Source organism: Manis javanica, chromosome 2, assembly GCF_040802235.1.
Source record: "Manis javanica isolate MJ-LG chromosome 2, MJ_LKY, whole genome shotgun sequence".
NCBI lineage: Eukaryota > Metazoa > Chordata > Mammalia > Pholidota > Manidae > Manis > Manis javanica.
The window spans coordinates 25,535,304-25,550,062 of NC_133157.1; the positions used below are offsets into that span (position 1 = coordinate 25,535,304).

At 34.1% G+C, this 14,759-nt stretch overlaps 1 protein-coding gene across 2 annotated transcripts in view; it reads right to left on the reverse strand.

The window, feature by feature from the left end:
• Window positions 1-11,645: 11,645 nt before the first annotated feature.
• TMEM38B (transmembrane protein 38B) overlaps window positions 11,646-14,759 on the reverse strand; it is a 47,797-nt gene continuing 44,683 nt past the window's right edge. For both annotated transcript variants that reach the window (XM_017679388.3, XM_017679387.3), the window contains one exon: window positions 11,646-13,613. In XM_017679388.3, the coding sequence (XP_017534877.1) occupies window positions 13,398-13,613 (216 nt within the window). In that variant the 3' untranslated portion in view covers window positions 11,646-13,397. The remainder of the gene's footprint in view (window positions 13,614-14,759) is intronic.

Sequence of the window (14,759 nt, forward strand, 5' to 3'; positions counted from 1 at the left end):
TAGAAAAGAGAGTGCAGAAATAAAACCTCACATGTATGGTCAAATGATTTTTGACAAGGGTGCCAAGACCGTCAATGGGGAAAGGTCAGTTTTTTTTTTAACAAATGGTTCTAGGAAAAGTGAATGGCCACATGCAAAAAGAAAAAGTTGGACCTATGCCTAATACTATATATGACAATTAACTCAAAGCAGATCAAAGACTTTAATTTAATACCTAAAACTATAAAATTCTTAGAAGAAAACACAGGGCAAAACTCTTAGAAGAAAATTCATGATGTTGGATTTGTTAGTGTTTTCTTGGCTATGACACCAAAGGCAAAGGCAACAAAAGAAAAAATAAATTGGACTTTGTAATTAAAATTTTTTGTACATCAAAGGACAGTATCAACAGAGTAAAAAGGCAACTCACAAAATGAGATAAACTATTTGCAAATCACATATCTGATAAAGAATTAATATCCAGAATATACAGAGAACTCCTAAGATTCAACAACAAAATAAGAACCAAATTAAAATATGGACAAAGGACTTAAATAGATATTTCTCCAAAGATATACAAGTGGCCAATAAACTCATGAAAAGATCCCAACATCACTAATCATTTGGGAAATTCAAGTAAAAAACTACAATGTCACCTTATACTGATTAGGATGGCTATCATTTAACAACAGAAAATAGTGTTGCCAAGGAAATGGGGAAATTGGAACCCTTATGCACCATTGTTGGGAATGTAAAATGGTACAATCCTTATAGAGAGCAGTATGGAAGATTCTTGAAAAATTAAAATAGAATTACCATATGATCCAGCAATTCCATTTCTGGGCATATACCAAAAACACTTGAGAACAGGGTCTCAAAGAGATATTTGTGCACCCATGTTCAGAGCAGCATTATTTGTAATTGTTAAAATGTGGAAGAAACCCAAATGTCTATTAACAGATGAACGGACAAGCAAAATGTGGCAAATGTACACAATGGAATATTATTCATCATTAAAAAAGACGGAAATTCTGATGTATGCTTCAACATAGATGAACACTGAGGACACAGTGCCGAATGAAATAAGCTAGTCACAAAAAGACAAAATACTGTATGATTCCACTTTTACAAGGTATGAAGAATAGTCAAAATCATACAGACAGAAAGTACAATGGCAGTTGCCAGGACTGGAGAATGGGGGAACAGGGAGTTATTGTTTAATGGATATAAAGTTTTACAAGATAAAAACAGTTACAGAGATGGATGATGGTGATGGTTGCACAACATTATGAATGGAATTATTACCACGGAACTGTATAACTAAAAATGGTTAAGAGAAAAATATGTTTTGTGTATTTTATCACAATAAAAAAAAATGAGGATGCTCCAATTTCTAGTTCCACATGTAAGGAGCTTGGAAGTCATCACTCTGTCCTAACAAGAAATAAGCTAGACAGAATGAAAAATCAACAACTCCTCTTGGATCCATAAGAAAGGGAAGGACAAAGGGTAAACAGCTAGCTCCCAACGTTTCAAAGACAGGGGTATAGAGTTGCAGTTGATGGGAGCAGAGACTCACTAGCAGAAACCACCAGTGAAACCAATGTCAGGAGGAAAACCTGAACTGTGCTTGACAAATTGCTGAAGGCTCAGTGTGGACAACGAGAGCTCAAAGTTGCAGGGGGAACCCAGTTGCAAGAGTGCCCCCACAATATTGTTGAGATTTACGATGTGAAGAAACAGAAGATTAATATGCTAGGGGCTATAATGGATAAAGTAGACAACTAGATACCCATGATAAACATCAGAGAAAAAAAACCCTTGGGCTTCCAGCAGGGGGAGTAGGAAAAGGGACTGTCTTAAAATAAGTCTGAACACTGTTCTTAAAGCCTGCCCTGAGGTGAATCTAACTAACCAAAATCTAAACTGCTGGGGTATTGTCAGAGCCTAACTGACCTGGAAAAGGGAAATACCAGACATCCTAGTCATCCAGTTCCACCTAAGAGAGGAGAAAAAAAAACTGGAAAACACCTGTGAAGTTCACAGTCCAGAGGCATAGGCTAAAACCTATAAAAGGAGCTATAAAATGCTTCCCCTCCCCCATACCTCACCACATTACTGAAGGCCTATTTACAGCAGTTCTTTTTTCCCAATACATTTGTCTGTCTATCATAAAAAAAAATTAGAAGGCCGACCAAAAGTCAAAACACACAATGTAAAGAGACAAAGATTAATATGCTAGGGGCTATAATGGATAAAGTAGACAGCACATAAGAACAGATGGGCAAGCAATGTAAGCAGAGAGATGGAAATCCTAAGAAAGAACCAAAAAGAAATGTAATAGAAATGTAGAAATGTAGAACACTGTAACAGAAATGAAGAATGCCTTTGATGAGATTACTTAATAGACTGGACACAGCTGAGAAAAGACTCTCTGAGCTAGAGGATATCTCAAGAGAATCCTTGAAAACCAAAATGTAAAGACGACAAAGATTGAAAGAAGGGAACACAATATCCAAGTACTGTGGGGAAAAAAAACACAAAAGATATAACATTCATATAATGTAAATAACAGAAGAAGAGAGAAAAGAAACAGAAGTATTTGAAATAACAATGACTGAGAATTTCTCCAAATTAATGTCAGACAGCAAACCACAGATCCATGAAGCATAGAGACCATCAAGCTGGACAAATGCCAGAACACTACAAGTAAGCATATCATTTTCAATTACACACAAATGATAAAGAATCTAAAAAGAAACTAAAGGAAAAAAACACCTTAGGAACAAGGTAAGAATTATATCCGACTTCTCAGAAACTATGCGAGCAAGAAGAAAATGGAGTGAAATATTCAAATGTTGAGAAAGACCATCAACCTGGACTTCTGTACTCTGAAAAAACTATCCTTCAAAAATGAAAGAGAAAAAAAGAATTTCTTAGAAAAAAAATTGAGGTAATTTGTTGCCTTGCAAGAAATATTGAAAGAACTTCCTTAGGGAGAAGAAAATAATGTAGGTCAGAAACTCAGATCTCCATAAAGAAGAGTATTCAAGGAGGAATAAGTTATAATAAAGTAAAAATCCCAATAACTTCTTTTAAATCCCTATTTTGAAAGTCTCAGTAAGTATCCCAGCAAGTTATTTTTGTGGAAATTGACAATTACAAAATTTACATGAAAGTAAAGGGGACCAAGGATAGACAACACTTTGAAGACAAAAAAGATCAAAGCAGGAGGACTTATTCTACTAGATTTGAAGACTCACACAGTTACTGTAGTTAAGACAATATATATATAGCATATATGCAATATGGAATAAGGATTGACAAATAGAACAATGTAACAAAAAGAATCCAGAATATTTTAATGCATATATGGATCCCTGATTTATGACAAGTGGTATTATTAATAATTGATGGCAAATCAACTGGATATCATACGGAAAAGAAAAAAAGGAAAATGCTCACACCATACAAAACAATAAATTCCAGGTGGAGTACAGATCCTAGAAAAAAATGTGCAATTATACATCTTTCAGAATACAATACAGGAGAACATCTTCATTACCTTGGGATAGAGAAAGATTTCTTAAATGTAACAAAAAAGGCATTAATCAATCATAATAGAAATACTGTTAATTTGGACTACCTTAAAACTATTAACTTCTGGTCATGGTATATTAAGAGTGAAAAAGCAAGCTGACAGAGTGGAAGAATGTACTTGCAATTCACGAAAGTGCCGTACAGCTTATGCCCAAGGTGTACATACATACATACACACACACACACACACACACACACACACACACACACAACCCTATGTACAAACAAGAGAACAGACAACCCCAAAAAAATGGGCAAGAAATGGGAACAGACACTTCACAAAAGAGTATATCCAAATGGCCAATAAACCTATTTGTACTATTTTCAACTTCATTAATCAGGGAAATTCACATTTAAAAACATGAGATACTACTGTCCCTCATCAGAATTACTAAATTTAAAAGATGGAGAATACCTAGAATTGGTAAGGAAATGGGAGAATTGGAACTCTCATACACACTGCCAGTGGGAGTGCACATTAAGCCAACTGTCCTGGAAGACTTTTTGGAACTATCAACAAAAGCTAAATAAGTTCGTACCCCGTGACCCAGCAATCTCACTCCTAAGAATATACAGAACAAAAATGAATGCACATGTGCACCAAGATATGCAAAATAATATTTACAGCAGCAATCTTTTCAGTAGCCCAAAATCAAAAACAATCTTAATTTCCATCAACACAATGGACACACAAATTGAAGAACAGCCATACAATGCAATACTAGCAATGAAAATGAGTGAACTACAGACTACACAAAGTAACATCTCACAAACAAAATATGCACAAAGTAACCCAGACACACCAGAACAAATAGTCTAAGTCCATTTATATAAAATTCAAAACCAGTCAAAACAAACATCTAGTATTAGAAGACAGGATATTGGTTACCTTTGAGGAGAAAGGAATAGTGATGAGATGAAAAAACGGAGATGCTAATAACATTTCATTTCTTCACCAGGGTTGTGGTTTCGTGGGTATTTTTTCTTTGTGATCATTTAACAAGGCACTTAGGATTTGTGCACTTCAAATGTTGTACATCAATTTAAAATTTTAAATGCAAATATGATTTAATGGTCTTTTGAAGAGTTACTGTTTCTAATAAAGATCAGTTGCCTTGCCAGTTTTCTCTCATCCTTGCTTGACTAGGACATGATTCATTTTCTCTAGGTAGGGGCGGGGTGCCTTCTAAGGGGAATACCCTATCAAGCGTTTAAATACGTGTTTTAATTTCTTTTCTACAGTGAGTTGTCGGTGGCACTTTGAAATCGTTAAGGATTAAAAGTCACCTTGAAGCAGATCTTTTTTCTTCAAAGGATTCCTTCAGTGGGTTCCTGTCCTCAGAGGTTTTGCAGAACCAAGTATTAACAAAACTTAAACAGTATTTTGAGGGCTTTAAGTATGACCTCTTTCTAGTGTCAGAAAGGAAGAGAGGAATAAGGGTTTTAGGTTTGTGCACTGGAAAGTAGTGTTACATGAAACAGAGTTGATTACTAAGAGGTCTATTAAGAAATGAAGATACCTAGATGGCACTGACCCATTAAGCAAATGCTACTTAAGAATTTCTCCTTGGCAGACTTGACAGCAGCTAGAGCAGAAGACTTAGCCTCGGCCACTTTATTTCAGACCTGACGTATGAAGGTCTGCCCTCACCTTCTGCATATTTCTCAACAGTTTCACCCTACCATCTACAGACTCAGATCACTGTCACTTCTGCGGAGTGACCATCAACTCAATTTGTGTCATTCCCACTGCCCTGCAGTAGCCTAGTCTCCTATAAATTTGGTTGGAAGAGAGATTAGAAATAAGATTCCAGGTAGTTTGGCTTCAAGTCTCCTTTACTAAGAGTAACATTAATATTACTCAAGTAAGGAGGCAGGACCAAACTTGGAGCCCCTTGAACACACAAATAGAGAGAGACTCAGGACTTTTTAAAAAAATTGTGCCCAAATGGATTTAATTACCACAAAATTTGTCATAATACATTGTAATCATATGGAATAATGTGAGCTTTTGAGGACTTGTATCCAACTAAAAATATGAAAGATCAGGCACAGAATGTGAATTTGATAATTGGCATGGTAGCACAGTGATGGAAATGATAGATTTATTTAAATGCATGAGTCAGAATGCCATGCAGTGACTCAGCATCTCTATAACCATACCATTACATCACCATGGCATTGTAACAATAATGTTACGTGTAATGAGAATGAACTTCTGAACTTCCTGTCTTACTGGCTTATGGGATTCAAGTATTATATATGGGAAATGATTAGGGAACAGAGTATTTCTACTCCAAACTGTGTGGAACTCTGATTTCACCCATAAATTAACTATACTTCTCTCAATGAAATAATGTTTTAAAAACATTTTCATATACACTTTAAAATTAGTACATTAAGGTAAGCAGTCATGGCAAAAACGGTCTTCTAACATGAATTTCTCTCTTTTCCTCAGTAACATTAACCCCCAAAATGTCAGACTGCTTGAAATAAAGACTTAGCATGATAATTTCATTAACTGCTGTTACTCAAAGTCTGTTATAAAATGCATGCAGTATTTCCTTAACTCTGGGTCTTATATAATTCTTCCCAGCTGTATACTTAGATTTTTTAAGCTGAATCATTTTCTAAGAGTTAACTGTTAGTAGACTTTTGAATTTTTCCTGTCATTACAAGCTTTCTTAACACCTAATACTCTTTGCAAATTTAATTAAGATGCTATGTATTTCCTCTCACAGTTGTCAAATATAAAAATGCTGTTTATATATAAGCCACTGTAGCAGATTCCTTTCATTCTGTATTATTCTCAAGGAAGGTTTCAGTCTATAATCTCTCTTTTGGTCGATTGGACTGAATTTTTAAGTCACACCCTGCATGATTACACAAAATATTTACAAATATACTAATGTCCACTATCAACTTTATTCTCTACTAATACTACAATTCTCAGGGGTAAAAATGTCTGAAGTCCCTCTCTTCCTCTCTCCTGCTCCAAACTATTGTTTCTGTAAGAATCCCACCATATGAACTGCTTGACTTTTTCTTGATCCCAATTAAATCTTAAGTAACTCTATTAAGTGTAGAGAAAAGTATTAATTCTCAAATCTTCAGTTATATATGCCATTTAAATTTGTATTGTCATGGGTCACCTAACAGTTGGCCATGTAAATTAACCTAAGGTCTACTGATTTGCATACCAGATTACTGATTCACATTCTGTCACCACAACTACACACTTAGATTATATATTCCAATATGGACCACTACCTTCATAACCAATCCCATAACACTGAGCTTAGAAAACTTTTACTTCATTTTTAAAATATTTTCTGTTATCACATTCTTATTCATCAGCTCTTCTAAATATCACAGGTGTGATGAACCAAGGTCAAGCCTGCCCACAGAAAGTGCTTAGGTAGACATGTACAGAAAAGTCCCAAATTCCTGTAATATATATATAACCAGCAGCACAAGCACAAAGTGACCACATATATAAAGTGTACAATGACTATCAAGAAGCAAAACCAAAAATTAGGCCTGAGTGACTTGCTGAGTAACAGAGTTATTATTTTACATAATTGTATGTAGTATTTAAGTGTTTCTCAGAATAAAAGCTAGGCACTCCTTTATTTGGGATTCTTCAGATAAGCAAGTATCTTCATGATTTGGAGGCAGGAAAAAATTTCTCAAGACAAAGAAAACAATGACTATAAAATAAAATACTGGGAAATTAAATTTCTTCAAAATTAAAAACCTCTGCTCATTAAAAGATGTCATAAAAATGAGTAGGTAAACCACAGACAAGAAAATATGTGCAAAATACATATTTGACAAAGGATCAATATCCATGATGTATAAATAACTCTTATAACTTAATAATAAAAAGAAAAATTACATTAAAATATGGGCAAAAGACTCTCTGGAGGACTTGTGCCGGGGGATGATCATCAAAAAGCCTCAACAGGGATCCGGACGATGCTGCAGTTGTGGCTGCATCCAGCCCACCGTCTCCTGGACTTGCCATTGGAATGAGGAGGGAGATGTCTAGGCTGGCATGTGCATACAGTGAGACAACGAATTTGACCGGATCTGTACTGTTGGAACTCAACCAGGAGTTGGGAGGGGTGCAAGGTGTAGCACTCCAAAATCTCATGACTATAGACTATCTATGGTTAAAAGAACATATGGGATGTGAACAGATCCCAGAAATGGGCTGCTTTAATTTGTCTGATGGTTCAAGTACAGTTGGACAATATCCATCATATCATAGATAAATTTTCACAAATGCCTAGGGTGCCTAAATGGTTTTCTTGGCTTCACTGGAGATGGATGGTAATTATAGATTTGCTTTGTTTATGTCACCATATTCCTATTATGTTAATATGTGTGTGCAAATTAGTTAGTAGTTTAAAACCTATACATACTTAAGGTACTATACAAGAAGATATGTCAAAGAAATAATCAATCCTCCCATGTTTCCTTCATATGCTACATCTATAGCTTTTCTTCTTCCTTCCTAATTACAACCCTTAAATAGAATTCGTGCCTCATATCGAATTTACCGAGTATCATAATTCCTCCAGGTGGTAAAGATACCTCGAGACAAGTGCTGGGCATAGAAGCCACAGGGCATAAATCTGCAAAGAAGTAAAAAGCTAACCTTTGCAAACAATATGGCTTCTCTCTCACTTACCAACTCTACATTTCCCTGTATGGCCCCGGAAGATGACTGGTTAGCCAGAGACGGGTAAGATTCCTCAAGGGAGGAACAACCTAAGACAGGCACAGTCTCAGGGGGGCCATCAGGTGAGAATTTGGGGATCAACAGAGGTGAGGCTCAGAACCTTACCCCCCCTGCTTTGAGAGAAGTCTTCTGCATCCGTGGATGTCTTGCTGCCCTTGTCTAGCCTGGATTAATACTTAGTCCATAGGCACACACCTGATCATCTGATCATCTACATTTGCCTTCTTACAGCACTAAACTATGTTTTCTACCTTTATCTTGCATCTACCTACCACTTCAGCATTTTATTAAAAATAAAAATAATAATAATAATAGGAGAAATGTAGGATCAACATATAAATCAAGTACAAAAATCAAACGAATATTCATATTTGACCTGATTGTTTATAGGTCATAATGCATGATCAAAACCGAAAGTTTCTGTGATGAATGCCCTTGTACTGTTCACCATGTAAGAATTTATTCACTATGTAAGACTTCGTTCACCATGTAAGAACTTGTTTGTTATGCTTCAGAAGATTGGAGACTGATGAGAATTAGGCTTGAGATGGATTAATGATTGTACATTGAGCGTTGACCCCCCTATACTGAATTTTATTGTTGTTAACAACCATTTGATCAATAAATATGAGAGATGCCCTCTCAAAAAAAAAAAAATTCAGCAACGTTAGTCATCAAATAAAAGCAAATTGAAATAAAAAAATAAAAAAATAAAAAATAATAAATTAAAAAAAAATCAAACGAATATTCATATTTGACCTGATTGTTTATAGTTCATAATGAGTGATCAAAACCAAAAGTTTTTGTGATGACTGCCCTTGTACTGTTCACCATGTAAGAATTTACTCACTATGTAAGAATTTGTTCACCATGTAAGAACTTGTTCGTTATGCTTCAGAAGATTGGAGACTGACGAGAATTAGGCTGGGGTTGGATTAATGATTGTGCATTGAGCATTGACTCCCCCATACAGAATTTTATTGTTGTTAACAACCATTTGATCAATAAATATGAGAGATGCCCTCTCAAAAAAAAATGATCATAATACAAAAAGTAACATGGTAAGTGCTAATTAATTGATTAGACAGAAAATAAATTGATTTCTGTTGGAAAAAAAAATATGGGCAAAAGATCTGAATAGACACGTCACAGAGGAAGATACACAAATAAACAATAAGCACCCAAAAATGTACTCTAAATCATTAATCATTAGAGAAATGCAAATTAAAACCATAAAACCACAAACCACCCATTGGAAATGGGTAAAATTAAAATGTTTGACACTAACCCTTGGTAAGGATGTCGAGCAAGTGGAACTCTCATACATCGTTGCGGAGTTTAAAATGGTACTGCCCCTTCAGAAAAAGTTCTAGCAGTTGTTTATAAAACGAAATGTAATTCTATTCCTAGACATTTGCCCAAAAGAAATAAAAAGTGTATGCTCACCAAAAGAGTAGTACAAAAATAGTTTATAGTAGCTTATTCAGAACATCCCAAACTAGAAACAGCCACAATGTACATCAATTGGATAAACAAAATGTAGCATATTCCTATAGCAGAATGTTACGAAGCAATTAAAAAGGAATGTAATTGGACTAATGATAAATTTAACAAGATGAATGAATTATAAAAACATTGTACTGAGTTTGGAAAGTCTTATGCAAAAAAAGAATATTGCATGATTCTATTTATATTCAGTTTGGACATGTGGGGATGGATTATCTGGAACTTCCTGAGATACTGGTAATAATGTTCTACATCTTGACAGGAGTTTAGGCTATTACAGTCAAAACTTTTTAAACATACAGTCTGTTCATTTAATTGTATGATAATTTTATCTCAAAAGAGAAAAAAACTGTAAAAAATAAATAAATTCTATTAAGTTTGTTAAAAACTGTTAAGAGTGACATTTGTGAAGTATAACAACAAAGCAAAACTGAAGGAACAAAACAGCAGCAGACTCCCAGACTCCAAGAAGGGACTAGCAATTACCAAAGGGAAGGGACTGGGGAGGGTAGGTGGGGAGGGAGGGAGGAGATTAAGGGGCATTATGATTAGCACACATAATATAGCAGGTCACGAGGAAGGCAGTATAGCACGGAGAAGACAAGTACTACGCTGATGGATAGTGAATGGAATGGAGGGAGGGACTTGATAATATGGATGAATGTTGAAACCACAATGTTGCTCATGTGAAACCTTCATAAGATTGTATATCAATATCTTAATAAAAACAAAAAAGCAAAAAAAAATGAAAGAGCGAAATTATAATAAGAAAAATAAATTCAATAATTTTTGGAAAAAATAACTCAAATATATAAAGAAACAGAACGACCCTTGTACTTACCCAGATGTCTACCTGGCCTCACGTCCTTCAGGTCTCTACCAAAATGCAACTTTAACAGAAAGGCTTTCTCTAACCTGTTATAACAAACACCCTCCACTTCCTATCCTTGTACCCTGCTTTTTTCTCATAACCTTTAGTGTCACTACAAGAACATATTTGTTTACTTTATGTTTCTCCTCCAGTGGAATGTAAAATCCAAAAGAGCAGTATGGGAAAGCAGAGCATTCTTGAACGCATTATTCCATTTCCAATGTATCACTCAGTTGCAATCAACTTGTGCTTTGAAGTAGATTTTAATGGAATGATGTCAAGCCTTAATTGAAGAGACAAAAAATATAGTAAAGAGGGAATGACTCCCTTATTTTTTCACCTCTCCACTTTTTAGTCTTTGCCTACAGAAACTGGAATTTCCACTAAAATCCACCTACTCCACATATGCAGTCCTTCCCAGCCTTTACTTCCTCAACAAGGAAGGGTGACTACAATCTGATATATCAGTTTAATATTAATTTGGGTTACATTTTAGTAAAAGGTAAGAAATGTGTTAAGCCAGCCCATGTTCCTGCCAGCTTGTTGTCTCCTTTTATTTAAGGAGATTTCCCAAGTCTTGCCTTTCTCGATGCCATCTATGACTGGCTATGTGAAGCAGGTCCACAGACTTCATTCACATTATATGTTGTGGAATAAGTATAACGATCTGCTTTGCAAACCCAGTCAAGTCTCTGTAGGCAGCATAAGTAAATTCAGGGCGAGAAGTTTCAGACCTAAGCCACATTCTCCAGTATAGCTGATTTTGAAGAACCTTGAATGGAAGGTTATAGGATACCTGCCTAGATTAATAAAATTTGTAACAATGTCCTATTTGGGCAATAATCATGGAACATATATCAGTCAAAATGCCACAGGAGTTCTCAATTCCTAACTCAAGAAAAATATAAAAGAAAAAAACATGAAAATAATGTAATACTCCACTGGTGCTAAAAAACTTATTTTAATAAATTTGTCTTTAATACAAGTGTGAAACAAGATTCAAGCTATTTCAACTATATTAAACCCAAACTTTAAAACTAAGTCAATAATTAGTAACATGTTAATTTTGAAAAGTTTTTAACTACAAGGGTATCAAATACAATACAGAACTTATATATTTAATAATTTCTCTTACAATATCAAAAATAAACTTTTAGCACCCCGAGGTTATCAAAGGTCCTTCCATCCAAAATATTTCTTTGTAACAAGTGAAAATAGAGTACTACTGGTATTTATATTTGTTAAAAATTTTTTAAAACAAAAAACTTCTAACTTGAATGTGATCTGAGTACTTCTAAACCACCCAAAAACGCCTATTATATGCTAATTTTTGCAGGTGTAGCAGATTCATGGCCTTGGTAGAAGAAATCCCGTTAGTCACAGATTTTTTTAAGTTCTAACTGGACTTTTAAAATATAAAACTAAACAAGAAAATTTAACATTATTTAGTACCTTTTCTTCTTTTTTGCGGGATGGGGGCTAGGAAGTAACCAGATTTAATATCATCTGCCTTCATTCACATGGACTCTCTCATCAGATCTTAATTTCTATTTATTCTTGGTGAGCTGGGCACTACCAAATGCCCAAGAACAATTCTCACTAAAGCTGAACATTTTCACATAAAGGTAAATTAGCTCAATTTAAAATAAAATTAATGATATATATAAATGTAGATTAAAATATAACAAACATGCAAACTAGTAAGAGACATTCAACTAAAGAACTGAAAAGTACCCATTAGAAAGGAGACATAAAGGGGAAATTTTTAAATTGGAATACTTTTTGTTGAATCATTAAGATGGTACAATGTATCCAGACCAAGTAAGATCTGAAAGATGTTAAGAGTATACTACATGCTGAGAAAAATAATTTCTCCTACAGTTAAAAGTAATGTGTTTTAAGGACAGAGGAAAAAAATAAGATCCTAAAATGAAACTTACAAAGCAAAAACATGGGCTAAATAATTTTTTAAAAATAAACTCAATTCTCTTTTAAGAAAAACACTGCAAATGAGAGCATGAAAAAGACTTCAGCCCAAGACTTGTACTAATAATACTCTTCTCACTGAAAAATACTACTAGGAAAAATTAAAATAAAATTTCAAATATTTTCCACTTAATGTGGGTAAAAAATACAATTCTTATATCTGACATATAAATTGGTCATTTATTTTCATTCATAATATTCAATAAATTTAGGTAAAGTTACCTACTCTTCCCAGTACTCAAAAATGAACAGAAACTGCTTTCCATATCTAGGAATTATGATGGTGATGTGAAATAAAAGTTTAATTTTGCTAAACTAAAGCTCAGATTCAAATGAAAATTAGGTATGAAAATATCTGAATAAAACAAAAATGATTTAATTTTTGTTATTTTGCAATGACACAAGTTTACGTTCACTAACATTAAAAAATCTAGCCTTCTTTTATCAATATAGAATTATTAAAACAATCACAACAGAATCTTTTATATAATAACTCAAGAAAAACAATTTCACAGGATACTCATAGCACTCAAGAATTACAATCCAGAAAGGGGCAGCCTCCCTGAAAAAGAAAGAAGTTCTTTCTTTTTGTCACCTCCATTCCTCATATATAATCTTTATTTCACATTACTTACATAGAAAAATTCTATCATAGTCTGACAGGTAGATTAAAAAATTTATTTTCCTTCAACAGCTCAAAAAGTAAATTTACTCAGTCTTCTTACTCTGTTTCTTTTTAACTCTGTCTGAAGAATCAGTTATAGGTTTTGAAGCTGAAGAACCAGTACTATTAAAAGATGGTTTTGTTTCACTTTTCTTTTCACATGATGAAAACTGCTGCTGCCAGCCAAACAGCATCCGACGCAGTGTATCCTCAAAAGGAGCAAAAGGCATAATAGTAGTCTCTGTAACCATCATGGTTATCTGGAAAAAAAAAGTTCAATTTTGAATTTCAATACAAATTGTCTTTTGTTTCTCAAAACTAAGAAGGGAAAGTAAAGAAAAAAAGATTCAAAACAATTCTTTTTAAATATTCAAAAAAACGTTTTATTGAGGTATGATTGACATATAACATGTTAGTTCTGGGTATACAACATAATGATTTGGTATTTGTGTGCTGTTAAATGATCACAATAGGTCACCATACATAGCTGTAACTTTTTTTTCTTATGATTGAAAATTTTTCAAGATTTACTGTCTTCACAACTTTCAAATACACAAAGTATTATTTACTACAATCATCATGCTGTACACTACATCCTAATGAGCATTTTATTACTGGAAGTTTGCACCTTTTGAATCCCTTTAACCATTTTACTCAGCCTCTGCCCCTCTGTCTCTGGCAACTATCAAGCTCTTCTCTGTATCTATGAGCTTGGTTTTGTTTTTTAAGATTACACATATAAGTGAGATCATACAGTACTTGTCTTTCTCTGTCTTTTTCACATAGCATAATACCCTCTTAGTCCATGATATTGTTGCAAATGTCAATATTTCATTTTTCATTTTCATGGACACCTCGGTTTCATTTTCATGGACACCTCAGTTGTTTACATATCTTGGCTATTGTAAGCAATGCTGCAATGAACACAACAGTGCATGTATCTTTTCAAGTTAGTGTTTCTATTTTCTTCAGATAAAAACCCAGATGTAGAATTGCTAGGTCATATGATAATTATATTTTTAATTTTTTGAGGAATCTCCATACTGTTTTTCCATAGTGGCTGCACCAATTTACCTTCCAGCAGTGCACAAGTGTTTCCTTTTTTTTTTTCAGATAAAAACCCAGATGTAGAATTGCTAGGTCATATGATAATTATATTTTTAATTTTTTGAGGAACCTCCATACTGTTTTTCCATAGTGGCTGCACCAATTTACCTTCCAGCAGTGCACAAGTGTTTCCTTTTCTCCACCTCTTCACCAACACTTGTTATTTGTCTTTTTAATAATAGCCATTCTGACAGATGTTAGTAGTATCTAACTGTGATTTTTATTTGAATATCCCTGATTAGCAATGTTGAGAATCTTTTCATGTATGTCTTGGTTATCTGTACATCTTCTTTGGAAAA